Source organism: Trichophyton benhamiae (genome assembly GCF_000151125.1).
Source record: "Trichophyton benhamiae CBS 112371 chromosome Unknown Abenha-G-c-31b08.f1, whole genome shotgun sequence".
NCBI classification, from domain to species: Eukaryota; Fungi; Ascomycota; class Eurotiomycetes; order Onygenales; family Arthrodermataceae; genus Trichophyton; species Trichophyton benhamiae.
The window spans coordinates 405,046-430,947 of NW_003315089.1; the positions used below are offsets into that span (position 1 = coordinate 405,046).

At 50.2% G+C, this 25,902-nt stretch overlaps 8 protein-coding genes across 8 annotated transcripts; 4 read left to right on the forward strand and 4 right to left on the reverse strand.

Moving 5' to 3' along the window:
- Positions 1-1,935: 1,935 nt before the first annotated feature.
- Positions 1,936-2,430, reverse strand: ARB_02209 (uncharacterized protein; the record flags this gene model as incomplete). The annotated part of the gene is made up of 1 exon (XM_003011609.1): positions 1,936-2,430. The coding sequence occupies one exon, from the start codon at positions 2,428-2,430 to the stop codon at positions 1,936-1,938; it is 495 nt and encodes a 164-aa protein (XP_003011655.1).
- A 621-nt stretch (positions 2,431-3,051) lies between these two features.
- On the reverse strand, positions 3,052-4,221 carry ARB_02210 (uncharacterized protein; the record flags this gene model as incomplete). The annotated part of the gene is made up of 1 exon (XM_003011610.1): positions 3,052-4,221. One exon carries the CDS (start codon positions 4,219-4,221, stop codon positions 3,052-3,054), a length of 1,170 nt encoding a protein of 389 aa, XP_003011656.1.
- Positions 4,222-6,214: 1,993 nt separating this feature from the next.
- On the forward strand, positions 6,215-7,994 carry ARB_02211 (dioxygenase, putative; the record flags this gene model as incomplete). Its single annotated transcript, XM_003011611.1, has 2 exons — positions 6,215-6,280; positions 6,333-7,994. 2 exons carry the CDS (start codon positions 6,215-6,217, stop codon positions 7,992-7,994), a joined length of 1,728 nt encoding a protein of 575 aa, XP_003011657.1.
- A 182-nt stretch (positions 7,995-8,176) lies between these two features.
- Positions 8,177-9,003, reverse strand: ARB_02212 (uncharacterized protein; the record flags this gene model as incomplete). Its single annotated transcript, XM_003011612.1, has 3 exons — positions 8,177-8,584; positions 8,651-8,773; positions 8,839-9,003. 3 exons carry the CDS (start codon positions 9,001-9,003, stop codon positions 8,177-8,179), a joined length of 696 nt encoding a protein of 231 aa, XP_003011658.1.
- A 2,941-nt stretch (positions 9,004-11,944) lies between these two features.
- ARB_02213 (PHD finger domain protein) lies at positions 11,945-14,360 on the forward strand (the record flags this gene model as incomplete). The annotated part of the gene is made up of 3 exons (XM_003011613.1): positions 11,945-11,970; positions 12,109-12,302; positions 12,397-14,360. 3 exons carry the CDS (start codon positions 11,945-11,947, stop codon positions 14,358-14,360), a joined length of 2,184 nt encoding a protein of 727 aa, XP_003011659.1.
- Positions 14,361-15,343: 983 nt separating this feature from the next.
- On the forward strand, positions 15,344-16,800 carry ARB_02214 (uncharacterized protein; the record flags this gene model as incomplete). The annotated part of the gene is made up of 4 exons (XM_003011614.1): positions 15,344-15,453; positions 15,632-15,801; positions 15,866-15,960; positions 16,051-16,800. 4 exons carry the CDS (start codon positions 15,344-15,346, stop codon positions 16,798-16,800), a joined length of 1,125 nt encoding a protein of 374 aa, XP_003011660.1.
- Positions 16,801-18,652: 1,852 nt separating this feature from the next.
- Positions 18,653-20,982, forward strand: ARB_02215 (uncharacterized protein; the record flags this gene model as incomplete). The annotated part of the gene is made up of 6 exons (XM_003011615.1): positions 18,653-19,483; positions 19,561-19,642; positions 19,669-20,061; positions 20,117-20,579; positions 20,640-20,727; positions 20,794-20,982. The coding sequence occupies 6 exons, from the start codon at positions 18,653-18,655 to the stop codon at positions 20,980-20,982; spliced, it is 2,046 nt and encodes a 681-aa protein (XP_003011661.1).
- A 2,736-nt stretch (positions 20,983-23,718) lies between these two features.
- Positions 23,719-24,992, reverse strand: ARB_02216 (isoamyl alcohol oxidase, putative; the record flags this gene model as incomplete). Its single annotated transcript, XM_003011616.1, has 3 exons — positions 23,719-24,195; positions 24,263-24,797; positions 24,868-24,992. The coding sequence occupies 3 exons, from the start codon at positions 24,990-24,992 to the stop codon at positions 23,719-23,721; spliced, it is 1,137 nt and encodes a 378-aa protein (XP_003011662.1).
- Positions 24,993-25,902: the final 910 nt, after the last annotated feature.

Sequence of the window (25,902 nt, forward strand, 5' to 3'; positions counted from 1 at the left end):
GTATTTGATATCGCTTTTGCGTCGTATCATCTTATCTTTTTGCTGCTGCTGTTGCTTCTGCTTCTGCTTCTTCCGACTAACCGAGTCTTGGAAGGCAGATGGAACCTGGAAAGGCAGTGGTCACGTGGTATGTACATGGATGCTTAGTTAAGCAAAACCGAAAGCGGCAGGACGAACGACTTCCCAGCAGTTTCATCTACTCGGGGCGACGAAGGCGAGGACGAGGACAAGGACGAGGACGACGATGGAGGGCCGAAGCGGGCATCAACAACGCAGCAAGTGATCGTCGTCTTCATCGTCAGCATCTCTTCAACCCCAGCCACAAATCTAACTAAGGGGATCGATCCTCGCGCCACTGACGCTATGAACAGAGATTGGAGAAGCTAAAATCTCTGCACAACACCCACCACTCGCACTCACCAAGAATTCTTCGATTTGATTAGTTTTAGAAGAGACTAACGCCCAGTGTTATTAAGCGATGTTGCAGCATCCATTGTCAGCTCCTTTACGAAGACACGAGTCGTGATTGTTAGAATCTGCGACGCATCGTGACACTGCACCAATGGAGATGGCCCTTGGCTGAGCAGTCTCTGCTCCTGGCTGCTTCAGGGGACGGGATTCCCGGGAGCCAGAAGGCTTGGGAAATTATTGCCGCTGACATTCTATTCTTACCATCGAGCATCGTACGATTCGAACATAAACGAAGTACTTACAGAGGAGTTACTCCGTACTGCACATCACTTGCTGTGAGCCAGGGCAGCCATTTAAAGTTAACTAGCGGTACCTCGTGTGCTTGCAACCATCTTGCTGGGCGATGATACAAGAGCAAACACTGTCAAGACATGCTCCGAGGACTTGTTGATCTTCTAAATTATATCCATTTTTGTATGTGTTTCGTGTGCCAGCGGGTGAGCACGGTGATTAGGGGAGCCTGACGTATACTACTACAGACGATTGGTAACCTAGTATGGCAGCAACATATTGTCGGCGACGCGTCTCAAGTTTCCATGGACCCTTTTCAGTTCCCACAGAATCAGATGGTATCTGTTGAGTCTTAGAACCTTCGCTGAAAGTCGCTATGAGTCGGTCATGCTAACTAGCATCATACACCTTGCTACTTTACTAATAATAACAACTTCTTCTTGCCCAACAATATGGACTACAGATATCTTTTGATTGTGTTGACTACAAGCTACCAAGACCTATAAGATGGCGTTACCTAGGGTTGTTCTCAGGTTTCTTGCTTTCTCAGAGCTTCCTGCTCTCTCAAGCCATTACTTTCTACAAAATACTCCCATCTACCAGCTTCTCTCCTTATACAAATGGCTTTTGTCGAAGATCGTTCTCTCTTGGATCGTCTTAATCTTCTCCGGCATACTAATCGCAGAAAAAAAATATAACTACAGTAAAGGATGAAAAAGGATCATCATACGCTATAGCAAAATTTCACTATGGCGCTGGGCGACAGAAGTTCCCGGAGAAGAGTGTATCAAAATACTTAATAATGCGGTTTCCCAGGTTTCCGAGATTATTGAGGAATACATAAGCCATATTTACATAAATGCCATCAAAATGGGCTAGGGACACCGTGTGTGGAAGCGGGCAGCACTGTCAATTCTCCGGAACTCTCTGACCCGTTCGGGCGCTGGTCCAGGGGGCCTCCAGACCATGACAGACACCGGCACACCCCCCTTCATCGTCGTTTTGAGCAGCATGAAACCCATCTTCTCATATACTATACTATCTCTCAAGCTTGATTCTAGCCCTATCGGGACGCGCTCATCAATTGCATGGCTTATACCACGTCGTGTCAACAACGGGCGTATGCCTTCTCCGTCGTATGCTGGATCAACTGCGAGGGTAGCCAAATACCACAGCTCCGGAAACACAGCAGATGGGAAACTCTCCTCGAGTCGAAGTGAAGACTTGTCAGGACTAACCCCTTTGCTTAACTGGAAGCATTGGGTTAAACTGTCTTGTAAGCTGGAAAGGGATACCCGGAGACCTGAGACGGAGACGCTTTCGTGAGCGAGCCATCCAGCCACAAGAGAAGAGGAGCAATGCATTCATACCATTTAAATTCCACTCATTATTGTCAGACCATGCTTGCGCTGCGGGGCTTGTGCCTGTTCGCTTCCAAGCTGCATATCCAACAATTATTTCATTCAGGCCTGTGGTGTCATCCTTGCTAGGAACTGCGACGGCGACATATATCACCCATCCAGGACTCAGATATCTCGACCGTATACTCTGGATAAATCCATCTAGGGGCCCGCTGTGGTAGCCTTCCTTGCCCGAGTGCAACGTTTTGCCCAGGCTGCTGTCATTCGCTAGAATTTCTGCTGCCGCTGGGAAGTCTGATGGCTTGATACGCCGGACTGTATAGGTTTGTCGTCGTGGCTCTCCTCTGCTGATACCTTGAGACTCCATTATGTTGATAGCTAGTGTAAACTTTCCGTGGTTGATAAGTTTTACTAGCTACCGAGCCAGTGAGCATCCAGCGACTTTATCTGGCAGAGTTATCCTGTTGCCTATCAATTATTGTGCTGCCTGGACGGCATCTCGGATGCAGATGCCAGGGATACAGAATCTTTCAGCCTGGCATGGCAGCTCATTTACGCAATATTATATCCGTGTCCCTGCAAGCTGTATGCCATTCATACGTGGCTAGCTTATGGCCAAACAATTCCCGTTAATATTGCACCCCTGGGGCCAACTTGCGAATCAAAGTGTTATCAGTTGTGCAAGGCTACTTTGACTACCCTCCAGGGATAACCCACTTTCTGAATACTGATAACCGTCGTCATTAAGCTGGAAGGTATTTAGAGCATCTACCAACAGTTGATAGTGGATATGCTCACTATCATTCAGGATCGCTGATCATCGAATATCGTTGGGCAATAAGAGCTATTGTAGGTATGTTGATTGCTCCATAACGGACTTCAAATATATCCATCAGTACCCCGGATGAAAGAAAAAAAAGTTCCTATGTACGAAATAAATGTTCATAACGGTCATGAAATAGCCAGAGGGTCATTCTCCCATATTCAGTCACTCTTCAACATCCTCCCAATTGAGGTCATATATGACTCCATCCCCCTCTATATCAGGGGCACAACCAGCTTCTAGCGGAACAGTTAATTGGACGGGTTTCTTCCTGCCGACAGTCGAATCGCTGACGAGGATGTTCCATTCATTCCGGGTAATCGGAGTGACGTCGGAGGCGCTATGAGGTGTCCGTGCTCTGAGAGGAGAGAGTGCCTTTGCAAAGCTAACTCTTCTCGTACCCAGAGATGAGGCAGAAATCTCCTTCTTTTTAACCTTTTGCTTCTCCGCTTTTTCTTCCTTGGGCTTCGACACTATCACCTCAGGGTTAATGTTTGGCTTTGACTCCCCCTTTGATTTAGACTCCGGATCCGATTCGAGGACAGGATCAGAGGCTGGAGGCTTTGGCAGAACAATGGCTACCTGCTTATAACGAGCAAAATATTCGTTGGCTATGTCGACAATGAGGTGGTCTTCAAAGTGCAAGTGGTTATAAGCGTGATAAAAGAACGACTTGGCGAACGGCCGGCCTCCTGTACTCTGAACAGACTGTCGAAGGAGGTAGAGACAGGCATCGGTATAGATGCGGCTGGGGATACGGTCGATCATCGTATTCGGCGTCACCCAGGGAGTGGAGAGTGCATTGAGATACTGTTTGAGAGTGTACGTGCGGTCAATGTTCAAAATAGTGAGTCCCTCAAGGCTGATCAAGACATCGTTCTGCTTCAGTGATCTGTCGATAAGGTATTCCGGGTTGAACATAGCGTCCATGCCAGAGCTTGATGACGAGAGAGCCATCCATTTTGGCTGGAGATGGTACTTCCTTGCCGCTCGCCGGATATACTTGCTGAAAATATGGCGCTCATTGTCCGAGAGAGTGCCGACGGGAAAGACAGTGAGATTGCACCCTTGACCGATAGGCAGTGGTTTGGAACGGGAGAGGATGAGAGTCAGGTGCAGCGTGTTAGACTGTAGCTTGCTTGAGACATATTCCAGTCCCGAGTAGACCTGGGGTGCAATCATGTTCGAGTCAAAGGCCGATTCCTGGGATAAGGGCGGAGATATCATATCTCGGGTCAAAGGATCGGTAGAGGGGGGACGTATATCCCCCCTGTTTCGAGATTGCTCGTGGAGAATCATGTTCTTTCTCCCTCCGCCGCCTGCTTGACCAGACATTCAGACAAGCAGCAGCGACGTGAAGAAGAACGGCCACAATGATGAAACATCCAGATTGTTATATATCGCCATGAAGATGCACGCACACGACGCACACTGTTCCTGCATGCCTCCGTCTGCACCACCGCTTCCCCTCAATCACAAATTCCCGTCCAATAAGAGCCCGCCATCTCAGCTTCTATTAATAAACGGCCCGCTATCCCTGATCCTTGCCGCAGCCTAACCGCCGTGACGGAAGCGAGCTTTACCTGATACGGCAATTAGTGGGGTCAATTCCCCGCGCTTATTCGTTGGCTTCTTAAAGTTAATTTCTGGCCAAAAACCCGGCGCTTAAGTTGAATCCTTCAAGAGGGATGAAGGTTGGGGAAAAGAGGAGGAAAGGCAGAAGATACAGGGGAATGCAGACACTCCCAGGTATATTATTCTGTCTCGAGATGCCGCTAGTTGCCAAGTTACTGCCTGCATGTGTGTTCAGACCCTTCATGCAACAGTCATGACCCTCTTCAATTAACTAACGAAACTCTACCTCTATTCTTAGAAGATCGCATCACAAGCCAGGTATTAGCCTGGCCACTCACAGATGCCATCACATTGATATTTGTGTTGTTCTTAACCATGCTGTTCCAGTTACCTGGTACCTGTTCCCATATGAAACTCCCCAGTACTCCATACTTCTTCTATCTTTTGGGGTTAAGGTTTCCATTCTAGCTCCTGGCTTGTTTCAGGAAAAATATGCCATTTAGGGATACTTCTTCGTTGGAGCCACACATAAAATCTTCAGAGCTGATCCTAAGTACTCCGTATATCGCAATATATTCAGCTCTCTGCCTTCGGCTTGACAGGTCCAGAACGTGATCTAAAGGTTGGATTGGAGAATAAGAGAGCATGCGAAACAGATTATACCTTGAATTTTGTTATGCTGTCGCCAATAAATAAACCCTATATTATTGCTCCATGTTAGACCTTACTATATTATCTCCGCCATCAGGCTCTTAGTGGTCTCCCCGCCCCCCTTGCCGTTGTTCAAATAATTAGCCCGTCCGTTAGCGCAACAATGAAATTGCCAGATCTGCAAAGCTGACAGCTATCACTCCATTTCTTATTTTAGCGTCTACCTCACAAGATCGAACCTGGAAAAACACCGCTGATGATGAGATCCCCGCGAGTTATCCACCTCCTCAATATAATTTCCAACGTCGAACCGTCGCCCAGGGGAAAAGGCGTGGTCACATGACTGCTTCCGGCTTTCCTTCCTTACGGCCGAAACGAAAACGAAGCCGGACAAACAATCGCAAAAAAGGAGACGAAATGACCACTCTTGACGGCCCTGTGCGTTCAACAGTGTCAGGGTTCCGTACGCATGAGCTGCTTATTTTGAATGCGCTGCGAGGGGGAGATAAGTTGCTTACTCTGGTGTGATCGTCAAGCCGGTGAATTGAGTCCGGTGTACCTCCTCCATACGTGCGCAAAAGCGTCTTATTCTAGGGAGCTGAAGGGTCTCTCAACCAATGAGCGCCGGGAAGGTAGAAGGTGCCTTGCCGGTCTGCCATGATGTACGGAGCATGCTTATCTATATCTGCGAAGACTAGCCGTGTATGATGATGCCTAGTCAAGGGCGTGCGTGAGGTTGAACTTAGTGTCCAATGCACCGAGGCAATCGGTGAACTACGCAGCTGCAGTTCACACATCTACGGACGTAACGAAGCGGGCATCAATGTAGGCCGGATGAATATCAACAAGACCATGTCCTGTCCTGCAATAAGCAGAACGGCAGTCCACTTGTTCAATCTCATCAACCAGCTGATTCTGCGGCTTACTGACGTCCTGATACGTACCCAGGAGCGTTGGGGCTAGAAGGTATATATACCTATATATTGCCTGACATTATCCGCTGGGAGGATTAATGCATCATACCAGAAACTTCATTCTCAAATATCAAAACCTACTGCAACTCATTCCCCATTACAACATTTAATATACCCTATAATTGATCATGGAGACGAAGGCTCAAATACCCAAGGAATCTCCTTCATTATCAGACTGGCCGAACTACCAAGGGGTAGGTTTACTCCTGCCTTCAGTTTCCATTATACACTAATGAATGCGACTAGTTTGATACTTCATATGAAGAAAGGTCTCCTGTCGAGTTGAAGGTGACTGGAAGGATCCCACCGTGGGCAGCCGGCACGCTGTTCCGCACAGGAATCGGCCGGGGACAGATTGAATCCGATAAAGGAGTGTACCGAGTCTGCCACTGGTTCGATGGCTTAGCAGTTGTGCATAGATTTCAGATTCTAGCACCTGATGAAGAGCATCCTGAAGTCAGAGTCATATACAACTCCCGCAGTACTTGTGATGGCCTGATTGAAATGATCCGAAAGACCGGCGAGCGGAAGACAATGACCTTTGCAAAGAAATACGACCCCTGCCAGAGCTACTTCAAAAAGGTCATGTCTGTCTTCCAGGCCGAACGACCACGCCAACCAGATGAATACTCTATGGCCATTACCCTATCCGTTGACTTTCCGGGATTAGAATCTATCGGCGTGAAGAAGAAATCTGTTGGTGGACATGGCTCCGGTATCCAGTATCTTGTCAACAAGACAGATTCAGCGGTATTGCAGACGCTGGACCCGGAAACCCTTGAGCCCGTGGGGATTGCAAAGCAGCATGCCCTTCACCCGGAGCTACGAGGCCCCATGTCTGGAGCCCATGCGAAATCCGACCCGGTAACGGGTGACGTTTACAACTTCAACCTTGAGTTCGGAATGACACCGACGTACCGAGTGTTTACCGTCTCTCGGTCAACTGGCAAGACGTCTATATTGGCGACTATAACGGATGCTACCCCGGCGTATATCCATTCAATCTTTCTAACGGAAAACTACGTGGTTCTTTGTGTGTGGAACTCCTTTTTTGTGGCCAACGGGGTGAAGATCCTGTGGACTAGAAACATTCTCGATGCGATTGGGGAGTACGATGCGTCTCGTCCTGCTAGGTGGTATGTGATTGATCGCCGGACTGCTGAAAATGGCGGCAGGGGTCTGGTAGCCACGTTTGAGAGTGATCCGTTCTTCTGCTTCCATAGCGTGAATGCATATGAAGTTTCATCCCAGGCCGGGCCAGGAACGGACATCATAGCAGACTTGGTTGCGTATGACAACCTAAATGCCCTGAAGTGTTTCTACCTGGACAATCTTAAGTCGAATTCACCTAATGCAGGCAAGACAAAGGCGGCGAACGAGTTTTCATCTGCCCTCGTGAGATATCGTCTGCAGAATATATCGCTGGAGGTCACCCCAGAAGCTGCACAAACAGCTAGAAAGGCTGTTCTTGAGTACAAGTCTGAGCCGATTCAGTCGCCGGAGCTGCCAACAATTAACCCACGTTGCATTACTCGGCCACATCGGTATGTATATGCAGTGAACTTCACAGGATCATCTACATTCTTCGACGGATTGGTGAAGATGGATACAAAAACATACGAGAGCAAGTTCTGGTCTCGTCAGGGGCAAAGTGCAGGAGAGCCAATTTTTGTCCCACGAACTAAGGGTCCACCGGTGGATGTTTTAGCGGGGGACGACGGCTCTGAGGAGGACGACGGGGTGTTGCTGTCTGTTGTACTTGATGGACTATCGGGGAACTCCTATCTGCTTGTGCTTGATGCAAAGATTATGACTGAAGTAGGCAGGGCAGCGCTCAATGGTGCCATTGGCTTCGGGTTCCATGGCATACATGTTCGTTCGAACGAGCAGAAAGGAATCGACTTCTAGGATGGCTCCATTTACCTGGTGTATTTCTTATTCACAGATATCCACGTCTAACTCCTAATGGTAATATTAAACACATGAATAGTGGGTATTGTATGCAAGTCTCCCAGTCGAGAACCATTCAATCCAAACAGGCTATGCATTATTAAAATCTATCAGAACCGTGAATTCGTAAATAAAGGGTATCATTTCCTCCATGAGTCTCGTAGGATGACAACTTCATCCCAGATATTTTCTCTTGCTCGTTCTCGTGTGAGACCACGGCGAATCATGTCATCATATTCGGTATGGACGTGTCTGATATGGGCTTCAACTGCCAGCCTGACCTTGTCTTTCTCACTGGCAATCTTGCCACTTCTTCCGACTCGTCTTGACCCCTTGAGAAAGGCGTGATTGAGAACTGCTGTGAGATCTGACTTGGGCATGTTAGGGAACTCCTTAAGCAGCAGCTCCCGTGCCTTCTGTCGATCCCGGGCGTCCTTCTGAGCCACGGCCTTTTTGCGGTCTTCAGATGTCTCCTTGGACTCCAGCTCGACGGCTGCTTGCACGCTGGCCGGGACGTACAGGCCGGTTTGTTTATAAGTTGTGGAACACTGGGCAACGGGTTAGAACCATCAGTTTGAAGCTCAAAGGGGTATGTGCAACTATGGAAGCCTTACGTAGACTGTATACACGGGAGAGCCGAGATCGTGTGTCTGGGACCGGCATTTCCGGGTGATATAGATGTTTCCCTTGGGTACAAAAACGTATCCTGGTGGTAGGGGCTGGTTATCAAGAAGAACCTGACAGCTGTTAGTCCCTGTATAGGTGTATAAGAAGGAAATTCACAGGCCAACGGCCAACGTACATCTTCAGGCACAAATCCATGGGCCGTCTTTGAGTAAGAGATATCTCTAAGCTTGTCTTTCAATGCCTTTGGCATCGGCTTTGCACGCTTGCTGGCTCCTTTTCGAATCCCTCCAGCCCCCCTTTTGGCCCTGGACTGGCGTTGCTGCCGCTGCGGTTTGCCCATCTTTGGGCGAGAGAAGCTGAACTTGCGGGTTTAGATAGGAGGGAAGAGAAGAGGAAGAAGAGCAGTTCAGCGAGTAACTGTCATGAAGAGAGGAAGAGTGTCAATGTCATGGTCCTTTGCAGCTGGTCAGCTTGAGAAGATGGCTGCCTCGACGTGGACTTGTAGACTTGTAGTTGGTTGCTAGGAAGATGAAGAAGACAAAGATAACTAAAGCTGTGTTGTTGCTTTGAACAACAACACAACACAGCAACCAGCCACCTAATTAACTAACTATTTAGATGCAGGACCATCAGGACGATATCTCGCCTTCATGATAGTTGACCACGAGGATTGATATCCATCTACTGACTACTCGATAGAGACTCACGCATGGCTGTATCTCTATGGCTTGGACTGGCCGACTTCTCTTCCTTCCAGCAGGCAACGCTGCTAACTACAGAGTACCTCGATCAACGAACAGCAAGCGAATATCTTGTCAGTTACTTGACTACAGCTTCATCATGACGTCTGCCCAGCGGCTAAAAAGCTCGTTCATGTCCAGTCTCGCCGCAGTTCGAAACTAATCCTGCGCCATCGGCCTGTCCGTGGGTGGTTGGGAGACATAACAACGACGCCGTACAGACCGTGAACCGGTATGTAATTATATGAGAGTGAGCCTCAGGCCGCCGCAGTTATATTAAGGCTCGTCCTTGGACAGAGAGACGGACATTGACCGCAGAAGACCGCGGAGGAGACGGCGTTGCGCAGCCAGGAGATCTGCTCGGTGACCTTGGCCAGCCAGCCCTAAACCACGACTAGTGAGCGAGTTGGCGAGACTAACAGATGCAAGGAATCCAAAGGATGAGCTGATGGTTGCTTGCCAATAACAACTAGTCAATCGATGCCTGCATGGGCATCCCTCTCGTGTCGACGGAGCAGGGCCATGGAAGCGGCACGGATGGGAACGTCGGCGTCGCCTAGAGGCAGGATGGCATCGCCCCCTGGACAATAACTAATCAACATAAAGACACCCAGAGGGGCGCCTAGCTGCCACCCAGAGGACATTCTCCGGCCCTCCTCTCTTTCGATGGGGTAATAGGGTCCCTCTTTTTCTCAGGAACACCCGGCAACAGTGAGGAGATTTTACGGCTAAGCAGCTTTAATTAATATTAACTACGGAGTATGAACCGCGGACACACGACAGAGGGGGAGACAAGCAGCTGAAGCGGGTTCCATCCAGCGAGCTCCTGGCCAATTCCGAGGGCGCAAACAATCCAATCACCGGCTGGGGGTCCAGGGGTGCCAGGGGGGCACACCACCTTACTTGACTAGCTTACGATATAAATTTCTCCTGTGGAGATCCGAGATCTTCAAGCTCTTCAGCAAAGGAAGGGAGACAAAAAAAAAAAAAAAAAGGAAAGTGCGACTTCTCGGCTGCAGGCACAGAGCGGCGTGCATGCGGTGCTATGTTTACGCCGTCCCTGAGACTGAGCGAGCAAGTGCTCTGTGCTAGTTATATGATATGCATCCGTCGAATACAAGTTAGCTGGCTGATCCAGGGGTCAACGGAGTTTCTGGTTTGCAGCTCAACTTCTTTGATCGATCCCAAAACGGACTGACCCCTCGATGGATGGACCGGCCAGAGCCAGTTTAAACTAGCTTTAACCACCTGTTGGTTGACTGGTTTGCTCCCGTACCAGTGACCAGCTTCCCTTCTCCCCTCCGTTATGGCTCTCGAGGGAGTAGACGGCCGTACATATACTTGCAGCTGCACGTCAGAACCGGTACAGCCACCAAGGTTGAGAAGGTAGAGGTACTTCTGGCTACCACCACGCATGCTGGTTCCATCCGTTGGTGGCCTACCAAAACGCTGTCCGCGAAGAAGCTTTTGGGCCTTTCCTGGTTCTCGAGATCTCTATCTACACGACTATTATCTACCGAGCCATCTATCTGATTTCTCCAGCCTTGGACAGGGCAAAAGGGGACCGGGGCGGGTGTGACAGAGGGCAGGCCGGGCGCTCTCAAGAAGTGGGCATCCATGGAATGGGACGGACGGAGCTCTTCCTGCACTCGCATTCCCACTGCGAGGGTTAAAATTAGGGAAGACGCAGAAGAGGCAATGCGGCAGACGACGAGCCCGGATAAAAGACGTGCCTGCATCGCATCTTGCAACCTTTATTGAAGCATGGCCCGGTGTCTTTATATATACATATATCCATATATATAAACACACACACACACATATATATATATCAACTCCGTAACCAGCTAGCTAGTTATACGACGGCGTCTTTCTTTGACCGTTTCAGCTTTGCCTAACTACAAACTAAATGAATAATAACTAAACAACCAAGTAATTTGTTGCTTAAATAGATATATTTCTTTTCTTTTCTCTTGCCTGTGCTGCCTGATCGATCATCCCTGGCCGTCGCTCTCTGGTTGCCTGGCCTTCTTCTCCTGCGTCTACCTGGCCTTCTTCTCGTCTTTCGTCTTCGCCTTCGTTTCTTCTTCACGCCCGGCATCGACCTCGTCTCGACATTTTTTTTTCCCCTTGTCTCGACTGCTCCCTTTTCTCCCTCGCTCTCAAGTCCGAAGAAAGACGGGCAAGGGGCCAACGGTTTGCTGCAAACGAGGTGATATCCCCCCCCTGGCTGCTCTAACTATCTGCTTAGTCGCCCCGTTAATGGTAGAGACTTGACTGGCTGACTGCTCCCTAGGGCTTTTTTTTTTTTTTCCCATCCTTCCTTCGCTGTGTTTGTCCCTGACTGGCTTTTCGACCTCCCACCTCCGAACGACCACGACGGCCACCCGCGAACGAGGCAATAAAAAGGGACCGCCAGAGACGGTACAGACGGTAGAGACGGGCTTGAGCTTGACCTCCTGGGAGCGTTGTGCCGGTGCTTGTCGGGGCCTCGTCTGCCGCTCGTCTCGCCTGATGCTGCTCTGGGCGTAATCTGCTGCTATGAATTGGGACTACCCTATCCACAGGTATGTCCGACATCTGCTCTCTCCGGAGTGACGGGAGACAAGGGGGCGAAGGGGAGTGGAAAAAATCCATGTCTTGCAGACGGATAGACGGATTCTGACTCTCGTTTCTTTTCATTTCACCTTTACTCACTTCTACAGCTTTACGGATCCTAATGTTGAGCCTCAAACGCCCACGAGAACGCCCACGACCAGCTCGTTTGAGACCCCGAAGCTTGAGTCCAGCTTCTACGACCCGCGGGTGACATGGAACACTGCAGACCCCTATGCCTCCAGCCCGGAGCTGGTCAAGTTTCCTCCCCGCTTTGACCTGGCCTCGCCGTCTCCCCAGCGAGGTATGTGTAAGGCATTTAGACTTTTATATTCGAATATCTCATCTCGATTATCTACAAGCCGGACTTTTAGTACGTGTGTGCTAACTTTTGATAGGCCAATTGCCAGAGGCTGAAGGGGGAGACTCCCTGGCTTCCAGCAGCGTGAGAAGGACAAGGCCATTGAGCACCATCTTCAGCTCGGGGCCAGACATGTCGGACGGAGTCGATGCCACCAGCCGCTCGGCTGCCTCGATGCAGACCCCGCCGCCCACCAGCACCTCGAGGAGAAGGACGCTGGATGCTATGAATGTAACGACTGATGACGCCGCCACGCCCGTGCAAGACCCCAACCCAAACCGTCTCGAGACCCCCAGCCGCTTCGTCGGCCTCTCCCCCAACTTCTACGGCCTGCAGGGCACCCCTGATCTGTTCCGGGTTGCTGGTGCATCTGCCACCGAACCGTCCTTTATCCCTCGATACTCGATGCCATGGGACCAGGAGAATATCCCTCCGCCATCGGCTATGATGGATGATAACCCCTCTGCTTCTTCTTCTTCTTCTTCCGCTGCTGCTGCTACATACACCAACAATAATGGAAACTTCGACATATCCACTCAGGGTCCCCTTGAGCAGTCCGTCGAAGCATTTGATGCTGATCCAGCGAGTGAGATTGGGTTGGAGACTCCTAGGTTGCCTGTGACCCAGTCCATTGGGAGAAGACGGGTGGGTTTGGGTATTCCTCAAGACCCACGATACCTCGAAGCACAGCAAGGGGCCGGTATCAACTCTTCCTTCTCGGCTTCACCCCGTGTGCCTCTACCACCAGACGATGACCCATCGATGTTTCTCAGCTCGCCTGCTCGACGATTCGGCTTTTCTGACCCGTCATACTCATACACCCCCCATGCTCCCCGGATAGAGAACCGCCAGCCCTACCATTATCAAACGGAAGAGTCCGAGCGGGACAAGCGGGAAAGGGGGTTGTGCAAGATATCACGGACAAGAAGTGTCGGTCATCCACGCAGATCGACTGCTAATGCCGGTGTTGGTGGTGCTGCCACCAACTATGAAGACTCTTATGCTTCCCTTCCTCGGCCTCCTGGCAGACCGCCGCCGAGACGGATCACGACTCATTCTGGGGCCGTATCTCGCCAACCTTCGTTTTCATCCACCACCTCCGGCGCCCTTCCCGGAAGCGGAGTGAGGAAGACTCCCTCCAAGGGCCGCACCTCGCCGTTCAAGCAGATGCATTCTTTCCAACGATCTGCCTCTCTAGCTGCGCCAATGGAGTCTCTCGTACTCAAGGTTGGGAAGGACGGAATTGCCACGACAGAGATGAAACTGGCAGGACACTCTCAGTCTCAGTCTCAACTGCCTGATGTGTCCCCTGATATCAGCATCGAGGAGCTGTCCACAGAGAGTGACAGTGACATATCAGATACTTCAGAGCGCCGACTTGGCAGAGTGCGGAATCCATCGTATCATTTCCCTGATATCACGCCTCGTCGGTCCCGCATTGCTGGTACGCCCTCGTCCTCCCGTCCGCACTCCAAGTGCTCGTCTCGTTCGTCCACAGTGGGATCCTCGCATTCGGGTTACAACCCAGGCTGGACGGATACCTCTCGTGGCAGAGGCAAACAGCTCGATGCTTGGGATGGACGTCGTCGTCCCTCCCGAAACTACTCGATTACCGACTCAGAGACTACCCAGGAAGATGATGATGAGGAGGAAACTGACGATGCAGGCCATGCCCAGCATGCTCTCAAACAGGTGCTCCAGGCACGTAAACGTCAATCAGCCGCTGCCGGTGCCGCTGCCCCTACTTCTGCAACAACATCAGGGTATGCATCTGCCTCCCGAGCATCTCAGTCACTGGCCATGGCCACGCTGCGGTCCTCGCCTCCGCTCGTCGGATACCCTGAGTCGTCATGGACTGGAGACTCTAGCTCGCCAACTAAGATGACTGACCCTGACACCGCCCCTACGCCCGTCGTGGAACGCCAGAGCAACCCTAGCACAGGGACAAGGTGTGTGTGTAATTCGAGGAATAACGGTGGGCACCTCATGATCCAATGGTGAGACCTCACTTCACTAAATACATATCCAACCGTCGACTGAATGACTGACTTCTTTTGGGTTGCAGTGAATCGTGCACCCACTGGCTCCATACCAGATGTGTTGGGCTTGACCGGCAGAGTCTGCCGCCCGTATACATCTGTATGTATTGCGTGCAGACTCCCGTCCGCCGGCAACGAGCTCCCGACCCGCGAGCCCGGGGTGGCCATGTCTCGTCCCCCCTCACCCACAAGTCCTACGGCTTCAAATAAGCCGGGTATACACAGACCCTACCCTTCCAAAACCTGCATGATAATCCGATAATCTTGCTTCGTATACTCTTCTTTTTCCTTTGTGATGCCCCCGTCCCGCCCCTTTTTTTATCAAGTACCCAGCCCACCTTATATAACTTTTACTCATTATACCAAGCCCACCTAGATCTTCCCTGCTTGTGTGTTACAATACCCCCCCGCAAGCGTTTGCATGTGCCGACGCTGCATCCTTCTTCTTCTGTACATATCCCTTGTATCTTCCGATATTCTAACTGACCTTCTGTCTTTATCTCGGCTGCGTCTCTCTCGCCTTTTATTCCTTTGCTGTATATATAAACACCCGGACGTAAGCGTTACCTAAACTCCGCATCATGTGACCCACTAGACCGAAATCGGAGACAGATAGCCGCGATCTCAAGATTAACTCGCGCCTAAATAAGCGCCGGAAGCTTTAAACTTTTTCCGGTTTTCTGCCGGCTCTTCGGCTCTTTTGCCCTTCACCGCCTTTCGGCTCACGTGGGCTTGGCTTAGCGCGGCTAGAAAAAGTAAAAAAAAAAGCGCGAGTAAAACGCAAGAGCGAAAGTCGCAGCAGGCGAAGACAGACAACAGCGAGAGAGAAAGAAAGGACAAACAAACAACCTACATCCCCGCCTCTCGCTTTCCGCTGTCCATCGCTGCCATCGAACGGCCGAACAACCAGGAGATAACCAGTCTGTCCCCGCCTGCAATCTTGTGATGGCTGCGTCGACTTCGACCTCCGGCAATCGGGACCTCCCTGCATCCAAGTATGACCTAAGCACTTACTGGGGCCGGGTTAGGCAGTCCGCAGAGCTATGCGATCCAAGGTGTGTTTTCTCTCTATGGACACATATGCGTGTATACATTTGAAGGTCTATAACCGCGCGGAGCCTTCTGTCCGCCTGGGCGGTAGGGGAGCCCTGACGGTTTTGGCCCTTTTTTTTTTGCATATTTTAATTTTTGTTGTCCCCTTGTCCTGAGTCATTAATCCCGGTGTTGGTGAAGCGTCGCTGACTGGTTTACCCTGGAACCTGCGTGTAGGACCCTGTTTGTCTCTGCAGATGGCCTGGAAAACGCAAAGAAACTGATCGAGTCATACAAGGGCGGCCAGCTGCTGTCCATGACGCCGGAGTTATGGCATGCGAAGAAAGTGGTAGACTCGACACTTCATCCCGGTACGTTGAATCGCAATCCAACTCGGAAAAGTCGGCCGTGTACGGCAACTGACATCGACGATAGATACTGGCGAACCGGTGTTTTTCCCTTTTCGCATGTCATGTTTCGTCCTCTCCAACTTGATTGTGACGGCGGGCATGCTCACACCTGGCTTGGGCGTACGTCTTCCCCTCTTTGCGTCGTTTCTTTTTTTTTTTTCCTCACTCTGTTCGGTTAAAGGATGAATTGGGGTCTAACGAGTCATTTAGACAACGGGAACACTTCTGTGGCAGATAGGCAACCAGTCGCTTAACGTTGCTATCAACAATGCCAATGCTAACAAGTCCACTCCTCTTTCTACCTCTGCCATGGTCAAGTCATACCTGATGGCCGTCTCGGCGTCATGCTCGGTTGCCCTGGGCCTCAATGCGATGGTCCCGCGGCTCAAGGTGGCGCCCAACACAAAGCTGATACTCGGCCGTCTTGTCCCCTTTGCTGCCGTGGCTACAGCTGGTGCGCTGAACGTCTTCTTGATGCGCGGCGAGGAGATCAGACAGGGCATTGACGTCTATCCCGCCGAGCCCAAGGACAGGAGCGCGGGTGCAGAAGTTAAGAGCGAGGGCGGCGAGGTGCAGAGTCTCGGAAAGAGTAAGAAGGCGGCTACTCTGGCTGTGGGCGAGACGGCCATCAGCCGGGTATTGAACTCGACTCCCATCATGGTTCTGCCGCCATTGATACTCGTTCGACTGCAGCAGATGCAGTGGCTCAAGACCCGGCCACGACTGGTTCTTCCAGTCAACTTAGGTGAGTCTTTTAAAACCATTTTTGTTTGCGTATACAGTACCGTGATGCTGACGCTTTACCCTGCAGGCCTAATTCTAACGACATCCATCTTCGCCCTGCCTCTGGCCCTGGGCGCGTTCCCCCAGCGCCAGGCCGTGCAGGCATCCTCTCTGGAGGAAGAGTTCTGGGGCCGTGGAGGAAGCACCGGCCTAGTTGAATTCAATCGTGGCATCTAAACGGACCACCATGCTTGACATTTAACCTTTTTTCCATATTTTCTGCTATTTTCTTGCTATTCCCCGGGCTTTGATGACATGTGCAGAGTCTTGTTTCTTTTGAGCCTTTCTCTTTCTCTATCTTCTGACTTCTGACTATGTTGTCTATTTGGGGTTCGCTGACTGCAAGCCCGGGCCAGTCGTAGCGAGGCGTCCTAGATTGTTGTCCCTTTTTTTTTTTACCTTTTTCATTTTGATTCCCTTCCCACCGAGCGAGTTTCGCCCTGTCATGCTGAGCAGACAGACATGGCGAGTGGATTTCTGGCAGATTTGAAGTTTGATAGACAGACTTAGACCACTACCCAGGCTGGTATGACCAGCCTCAGCATCATAAATGACATGATCTTGATGTCCTTATCCCCAAACTCTCTCTGACTATAAGAGAAGAACCGAAAGGGTAGCCCCCCCCGAGATATTTGCCACTCCGGGTTCTCGTGAGATATATATATATATATGTTACCATACTACCTACCACTTCGAACGGGGGGGTCACCACCGGCAACGAGGCCGGATCCACGGGCTATGACGGTTATACATCACGGCCTCTGCTCTCTCTTCTGGCATAAGGCGAGCAAAACCAGGGATGGAGCACCACCCGGTGACGCCGCCAGTCCATGTGACGGCGCTGTCCCTGCTGGTGCTCCGTCAGTCTACGACGACCGAGATCAGTCTGGCGCTGCCACTGGACCCTCGACTTTGCCGTACGACGTGGACGGAGGTGACCTGTGGCTGTGATCAGTCCGTCGTCTCTCCGGTAGCTAGAAAGACCTAACCCCCGTAGCCGTATACTCACTAGCTAGTTACCACCTTATATACCATCACGCCGAGCAGGACATCCCTTCTGCTCCATAGACCGTAGAATAAGGCCTCCTCGCCATAATCGTTGTTATTATCGTCCTCGTCGTCCTCGTCGTCCTCGTCCTTGTCGTTGTTATTGTGTTTTTGTCGTCGTCGTCAAGTTGAGGTGCCTTTTTCTGCCGCGTCTCCCAAAACGGGTTGCCGCCTTCGACGTCAACGCAAAAAGAGGAAGAAAAAAAAAAAACTCCAACTTCAAAACTTCGAAACTTCGAAACTTCAACAACACGAAAAGGCGACGACGACGAGATCTTGACCGTCGAGAGTCGCTTCTGCGGCCTTCATGCTCGCCCTGACGCCCCGATCTCCGCCGCAATGACTGACTCTGCCCGTCTCCCCCGCCTGTGAGCGCCGCCTTTGAGTCCTCCAGGGCCGCCCTTTGGGACCGTCGGCCCTGCTTTTCCTCCTCTCTGCCACCGCCACCAGCCAGACCAGCGCTCCCCTGAGGGCACAGCGAGCGAACCAGCGAGACAGACACCGCAGACGCAGGGAAAAGCTAGAGAAAAAAGAACTCCCTTCGTCATCCTTCTCGAGAGGGACCATCGTCAGGCTCGTTTTCACTTTGCTTTACTCCTTTCGACCCCAAAGTGTTTTTTTTCCCTCCCTGGCGTTGGTGTCGTTTCGGCCGTCGCATCGACCACACAACACCCACACCCACAGCCTACGACCGGCCTCTTTTCCTTCTACGCCTTTCTCTTTCGCCTTCGCCTTCGAACGGCTGCTAGATCCTGCCCTATCACTTTATTCTCACTTCTTCTTCTTCTTCTTCTTCTTCTTCTTCTTGCTCCTGGGCGCTGTCCTTTGTCGATTCATCGTTCCCCTTCAGCCGCGGGCCTTGGGTGTGTGTGTGTAGACCCTGTTGTCACATCGCTCCCTGGATCTCGCCAGAAGGAGAGAGAAAAATTATACCACCCCGTTTTCCGTGGCCGGCAGCTCCGGTTTTAGGGGGAACTTCGCCATGTCGACCCCTTCTACTGCTACGGCAACCCATCCATCTCACCAGCGTTACGGATACTCTCGTCATCAAGTATACCACCAGCCTAACCCGCAGTCGTTCCCCACCGCGTCAGCGGCGAGCAATGCGCTTGCAAACCCCTTCAGCTACACGTCCAACCATCAGTCGACCACCAACGGGCTTTCGCTAGCATCCACGCCCAAAACGACCGCTCCAGTGCCTTCCATGGCCTCCTACAGCACGCCCACAGTCCTCCCGACTGCCCACAGTCGGCGGAAACAGCCGGACTGGGGAGAGTTTTATAAGAATGGCGTCCCCAAGGAGATAATTGTTATTGACGACGACGATGATGATAATACAAACAACGATCCTGTGCCCGTCTCTGCTTCGGCGGTGACCTCATCCACTAGAACTGCACCCCGTGTTGCCCCTTCTGCTTCTTCTTCCAACCTGCCGGCAAACAAGAAACGAAGGACTGACGCCAGTTCAGGCGTCGACGTCTACTACGAACGCCCTGCCTACTCTGCCTCCTCCCAAAAGTACGGCGAGGGCTCGTCTGCGGCGCCTTCAATGTCAACCGACCGCACCGCCTCTATTCATACTACCGCTCCCACCTCACTTGGCTCGCAGGCTAGCGGTTCTGCAGCCAACAACGCCTACCTTGACGATGTCGCTGTCGGCCAGAAGCGGAAGCGAGTCGTGACACGTAAGGCTGCACGTGATGAATTGAAACGAAGAGAACTCGAGACCGTCGGCGATGCGTTCAGCAGCTATATTCCTCCTCCAAAGCCGCCCATCAAGGCCAAAGATGTCGTTGTCCCCGTCATCCGTGATGTATGATCCCCCTTCCCCATCCTAGCCTGCATCATCGCATACCACATCAAAAACCATTACTAATACCTTTTGGATAGTACAACGCGAATAAAAACCAGAAGATCGACGATGAAGATGGGCATTACATCGTCAACCCGGACACCAATCTCACCGACAAATGTACGTCTCCCCGTTGATGCCCCTAGTCATTTTTTTTTTTGCAGAACTAACAGTTCATTCCCCCCGGCTAGACTCAATTATTCGCCTTTTGGGCCAAGGGACATTTGGCAAGGTCGTGGAGGCATATGATAGACAAAGAAAGACTCGCTGTGCAGTGAAGATCATCAGATCGGTCCAGAAATACCGCGATGCCTCTCGGATCGAACTTCGAGTCCTCTCAACTCTCGCATCCAACGACGAGACTAATAGAAACCGGTGTATCCATCTTCGGGACTGTTTCGATTTCAGAAACCACATCTGCATCGTCACCGACTTGCTGGGCCAGAGCGTGTTTGATTTCCTAAAAGCAAACTCCTTCGTCCCATTCCCGAGCAGCCAGATCCAAAACTTCGCTAGACAACTCTTCACCAGCGTTGCCTGTAAGTGAAATCACCGTACGCACCGCCTAGATACACCTTTACTGACTCACCCTAGTTCTACACGATGTCAACCTTATACACACCGATTTGAAACCTGAAAATATTCTTCTCGTCAGCAATGCTTACCAGACGTTTACATATAACCGAACCATCCCATCTTCCTCTCACACAACCTCGAGGACCGCTCGGCAACGACGTGTCCTGCTCGACAGCGAGATTCGTCTAATAGACTTCGGGTCTGCGACTTTCGACGATGAATACCATTCCTCCGTGGTTTCGACTCGGCATTATCGTGCCCCTGAGATTATTCTCAATCTTGGATGGAGCTTCCCCTGCGATATCTGGAGTATAGGCTGTATCTTGGTCGAGTTCTTCACCGGAGATGCCCTCTTCCAGACACACGACAACCTCGAGCACCTCGCCATGATGGAGAGCGTTTGTGGTGGTAAAATAGACCCAAAACTCGTCAGACAAGTTCTACAAGGTCGTAATGGACACGGTGCCAATTCTGCTGCTAAGTATGTCGACCGCCTCTCCTCTGCCTAGAAAAATTTTTATACTAATTATAACTCTTCTAGATATTTCAACCGCACCAAACTTGACTATCCAAATGAAGATACCTCCAGAGCGTCAAGAAAATACGTAAAAGCAATGAAACAACTTCACGTAAGTTTGCAGCAAGTTGCTCGGGTTCTACTCACTAGATGATCACGCTAACAAACAGCCTGATAGGAATTTATTCCTGCAACAACTTCCTTTAACAAACAATTCCTTGACCTGCTTCGCCGCATCTTCGTCTATGATCCCAAAGTTCGCATTACTGCCAAAGAGGCCCTCAAGCACCCATGGTTCAAGGATACTATCATCGATGATGGTACCGAGGCAGTCCGTATCCGCCAGGAGCAACAGCGTGGGGCCTGAGATTGTCTCATAAATCTCACCACTGCTTACACCGTTCCGCCTACCTATCTCTCTCAAACATATCAATGTTCATTTTTTACTCTTTATTACTAAATTTTTTTACCCTCTTATTCCTCGGAGCATTTGCCCATATAATTCTCGTGCCGGCTGATACCATATATTCCTCCCTCTAAATGCCAGACACTTACTCTCTCCTTCTTTCTCTCATTTTTTGGAAGGCGACTGTGTCAACGAACTGTTATATCAGTTTAACGTCAGTGGCCTCTCTCTTCCACCTACTTAACCTTTGTCTTCTTGTTTATTACTTTTTATGTCACCTTAGACGCTATTTTTTGACTTTTCTTTTCCTTCCCCCCTCTCCACCTCTGTCGTACTTTTTTTGTTGTTACTGTTGTTTTTGTGTCAATTTCCTTGATGATTCGGCGATGTTTGGTGCTCTTACATCTACGCCAAATACTCTTTGTCCTTTCACGATCCGGGAAATATGACCGCTCTCCCTTTGGCGTTTATATTAGCTAGGTATGATGGGTGGTACGGGGAACGGGAGAGAGATACGAGGGCTGCGGTGGAGGACTTCAGTTTCCTTGTTTGAGGTGGGATTAATGAAGACGACGTTACTTTCATATTTTAAATATCTCCTTTTTTTGATTAAAAAAGAGTATATCTAACTATATATGCCGTGCCTTGTTACGGGCACGTTATGCAAATACTGCGGCTGCCGAGTCCCATGGTGTCCCTTTTTCATATTAGAGACTTTAACCTGTGAGCGTCTTTTACCACAATTTCCTAGACGCGGTATTAGGGTTGTCTGGTATAATGAGGTATATCTTCGTCGATAGTTACAAGTAAGTCTGATTATACTTTATGCAAGAACGGAAGACCTGATAATCATAATGCTACGAGTTGAGTTTACGATCCACAACTTATAAGATGTGATGAGGTTTATCAAAGAACTCAAAGAGTGATGTGCACATCGGTAGATTGAATTTGACGGCTGAAACGACTGAAAAAGAACCGAAGTTATATAACGATAAATCCTTCTGTCCACCAGGGAGCCAAGGAAACCCATTCACAGCTGCATTCAACTATACCCCTATCTTTATCCTCTCAAGTCTTCTTCTCAAGGCCGCTTAGGAGAAACGCCTAGTTATGAATTAGTTATCTGAAAGTGATCCGCAATTACCTCCGAAGAATTAACCAGGCTATAGCACATACCAGGAGACAGGGAAAACTCCAGGGGAAGCATTGTTGGTCAAGGCATTCCATGGGCCGAGGGCAAAGTCAATATCTCCAGGTCCGCAAGTTGGACAGGTATCAGCCACAGTGACGGTAACAGTCTTTCCATTGCTGGTGTTCTTAGCAGATATACGTCTGCCACAGTAAGGGCTGTTAGGGCCTTTCATGTAATTGGGGCCTAGAGCAACGATGTAATCTCCGTCTCCGTGCACTGCGCCACAGGAGCCTGCTGCCCCCATCTGATAGTATATGGTTCCCCTCCCGGTCCTTCCAGCAATGTTAGACATTGGTGATCGAAGACAGAAGTCGGAGCTAACTCACGAATCAAGGGTAGTGGTAGGAGTAACTTTAGTCTGGATGTGGGCAGGGAGACCGGAGACGATGCCACAGATCGTGAGGAGAGAGAGCACATAAAATGACTTGACAGCCATGTTGATGGAGCTTGTAAAGGCTTTGGTTTATAAAGTGAGGGAAGTGATGGTGATGATAGTGGTGCGGGTGGTTCTCAATGCTTCAAAATCATCATATGTCCTTGGAATCCATTGCCCCTTTTATATTTCAATCTATTCCATGTTATCGTAAACGACCCCGGTGATTCCATCATGTTAGACCAATACTTGCTGTGATATCCCCCTGCCAAAAGGTGATTGCATCCGGCTGGCTTCATTGTTGAGGTAAATATTTCGGGATGTCAGAGATGTTCCTCCGCGCCCATGACATGCATCATGAAGCCCACATGGCGAACAATTCACGCAATTACCAGGTCTTTAGCAACCGAGATGAGATGAAGCGCGACTGCCAAGCAAGAGAATTCATGACGGAGATGTAATGAGATATCATTTTCTAGCTCCATATTTGGCATCGCACCCCACGGAGAGATCGGGTATTAGACGTGCATCCACGTTCTGTGACTTGAGATGGAATATCTAGGTCTGATCACCAATGAATAATTTGCATGGGCTGTTGGGAACTGGGTTCATACGATAATCCCTTTGTCTATTTGCTGCAGGGCAAAGAACATATTCAAGAACCAATTTCTTGACCTTGCTTCCGAGTTGTACTCGATCGTCACTCGCGCGACTGTGCCTTGCCACACAATTGTCTGGAGAAATATAGCGGACAGCTTTTTGTAGATGGGAGATACTAGGAGGAGGCACCGTTAAGGGATATATAGTCTAATGGCCATGGTGGAGAGTGTGTGACAATTGGTATGTAGTTGTATGTATATCTGGTGTCTGTATACCCATCGATTTATCACAGGACTGTATGGTAAGGAATGGGTACTTATCCAACAATTGAGGATGGTATTGGGTTGGATCATATAACCGCCCACCGGCTGCAAGATATCACACATTTTGAAGAGCAATGTACATATTAGCAGCCAGAAGAGGCCTTGTACTGTTGTCCTTATCCGATAAAATTTCTTTCTGGCCTAGAACTGTAGGTTATTGCAATAACCGACATACTTCGGACCCTGGTCCCAGTCGGCGAAGTCGGGGTTTAGGCCGATGGGGATATACCCTGTGGATTCCAAAACACGTTACTAGGGTCAAGTCGCGCTTTGATTTTCCGTAGTCGAGGTAGGTTATCTCCCCAATATAGCTTCTGTGCTGTATTGCCGTCCAGTTGGGTGTCGATAGAATTGGCATACATGCCCCAATCTCCGTCTGCCATGGACTGTGTAACACTATCCGTGATTTGCCTGAGGAATACGAAACTCTCACGGGGTAATTTTCCATTCTCTCCAAAAGCATTGAGCTGCCAGAGGAGGACCTTGTCACGCTGGGCATAAGATGTAGCGGCTAAGTCAGTCTGAGAAACCGCTGACTTTGGGCCACCGTGCAACTCAAAAAGTACATCCCATGAATGACGTGCATTAGTGTCATTAATGTTGGTAAAGAGGGTCGATACTAAAGCATTAATCTGCTCGTCAGTCAGTGGGGGAGTTGTGAGGCTGCTCGTATAAGTTGTTGTATGCTAAGATTGTGTTAGTACTACAATGCCCTATTGCTGAAAGTATAATCCTTTGTATCGACGGACATACCACATTGTATGGTTGCGGATGGACCAATGGTTCACCTTCTGCAAAATACTCTAGTCCCTCCAGCCAATCGACAGATTTAATATCAGACAATTGTGTTTTGAGATTGATCAAGAGGGGTTGCAGTGCTTGAACGAGTCCATGCTCATCGCCGAAGTACAACCCGCGAATGGACTGACTCGATGCGGTCACATCAAAGGCAAGGTTAAGCTCCTCCCGAGCCGTCAATGAAAGACTCTGCACTGCCTTCAAGGATTCAGCCACGCCTGATTCGCTCCAGGGCATGTCGATGGCGAAAACAGTGACATTCTCTGGCGGCCTGAATGTGCCGAACTCGAATTCGGTGACGATGCCAAAGGACGACCCAGCACCTCGTATTGCCCAGAAGAGATCTGTATTGTCTGTCGCAGAGCAATGTGCTACGGAGCCGTCAGATAGAATCACCTTGGCACTCTTTAACCAGTCTAGAGTAAGGCCGTGAGTGCGTGAAGCCCTGCCGTATCCGCCGTGCAAGACATGTCCGGAGATACCAACTCTGCTGCGGTTAGCTAAAGCCTTCAAATTAATCCCACTTCATTTCTTTCATCCAAGAGGAATAGTTAACATACCCAGGGCAGGTTCCGTGGGGAATTGCTCTCCGGCCTTGGTTGAACAATTCCACAGAGACGTGTCCCAGCCGCGCTCCAGGCTGGATGATAGCAGTGTGGTTATCGGAAAGGATTACCTGGTCCATCTGCTCGAAATCAATAACAAGATGGCCATTTTCGCCCCCAAAACCATAGGACCCGGAGCTGTGACCGCCTCCTTTAGCGCTGATGCGCAATTGATGATTTATACCACATAGCACGGCAGCCTGAGCCTGCTCGATACTACCCGGAATTGCAACAGCCGCCGGTGTATATCTCACGCGAATGTTCCAGGGCGATGTCCTTTGATTCCAATCCTTTGAACCTTCCACTACGTGCGAAACGCCGGCATCCGATAGGCATAATGATAGGGAGCGCGTGTCTCTCCTAGCGAGGAATATGATGACGGTAGCCGCGAGGACAACCCACAAAACAAATCCAATGGGCCGCCATAGACTGGTGCAACGTGTAGTATTGTTCCTGCGAGGCCGTGAGTGGACAGCCAGCAGCGGTGTCCTCTGATTGCTCTTGAGTGGCATATCAGAGAGCATAAGAATCAGAGGATGAGCGTGTGCTAGAATGAGAAACAGAGAAGTTCTGCTTGATGCAAGATTGTTGATCTCAATCTAGACTGGGCTAACTCTCTGCTTGGAGTACTTGCATCTAATACTCTCTGTTAGGTGGTTCGAGATATATATCTCCAGGCATTATGACCCTTTCTGTACGGGGTAAAAATTTTCGTCATTTGTTCGACTCAAAAATGAACAGATCAGCAAGAGGTTAGGGGCCTGGCGATCAGCGAGCTCCAGCCAACCAGTCTGCAGCCCAGGGCTGATTGCGATTGCATCCGCCAGCCACGCTGAGGTGTCACAGCCTATCGGGTATCTTCTCCTTGTAGATGATTGCCTAGGCTCGCCTTGCACATACTCCATACAGGCTTAAAGGTTAGTGAGGCTGGCGCGGAGAAAGTGTTACTATAAGCCCTAAGAGTCTGCACTATATAAATGTAGAGAAACG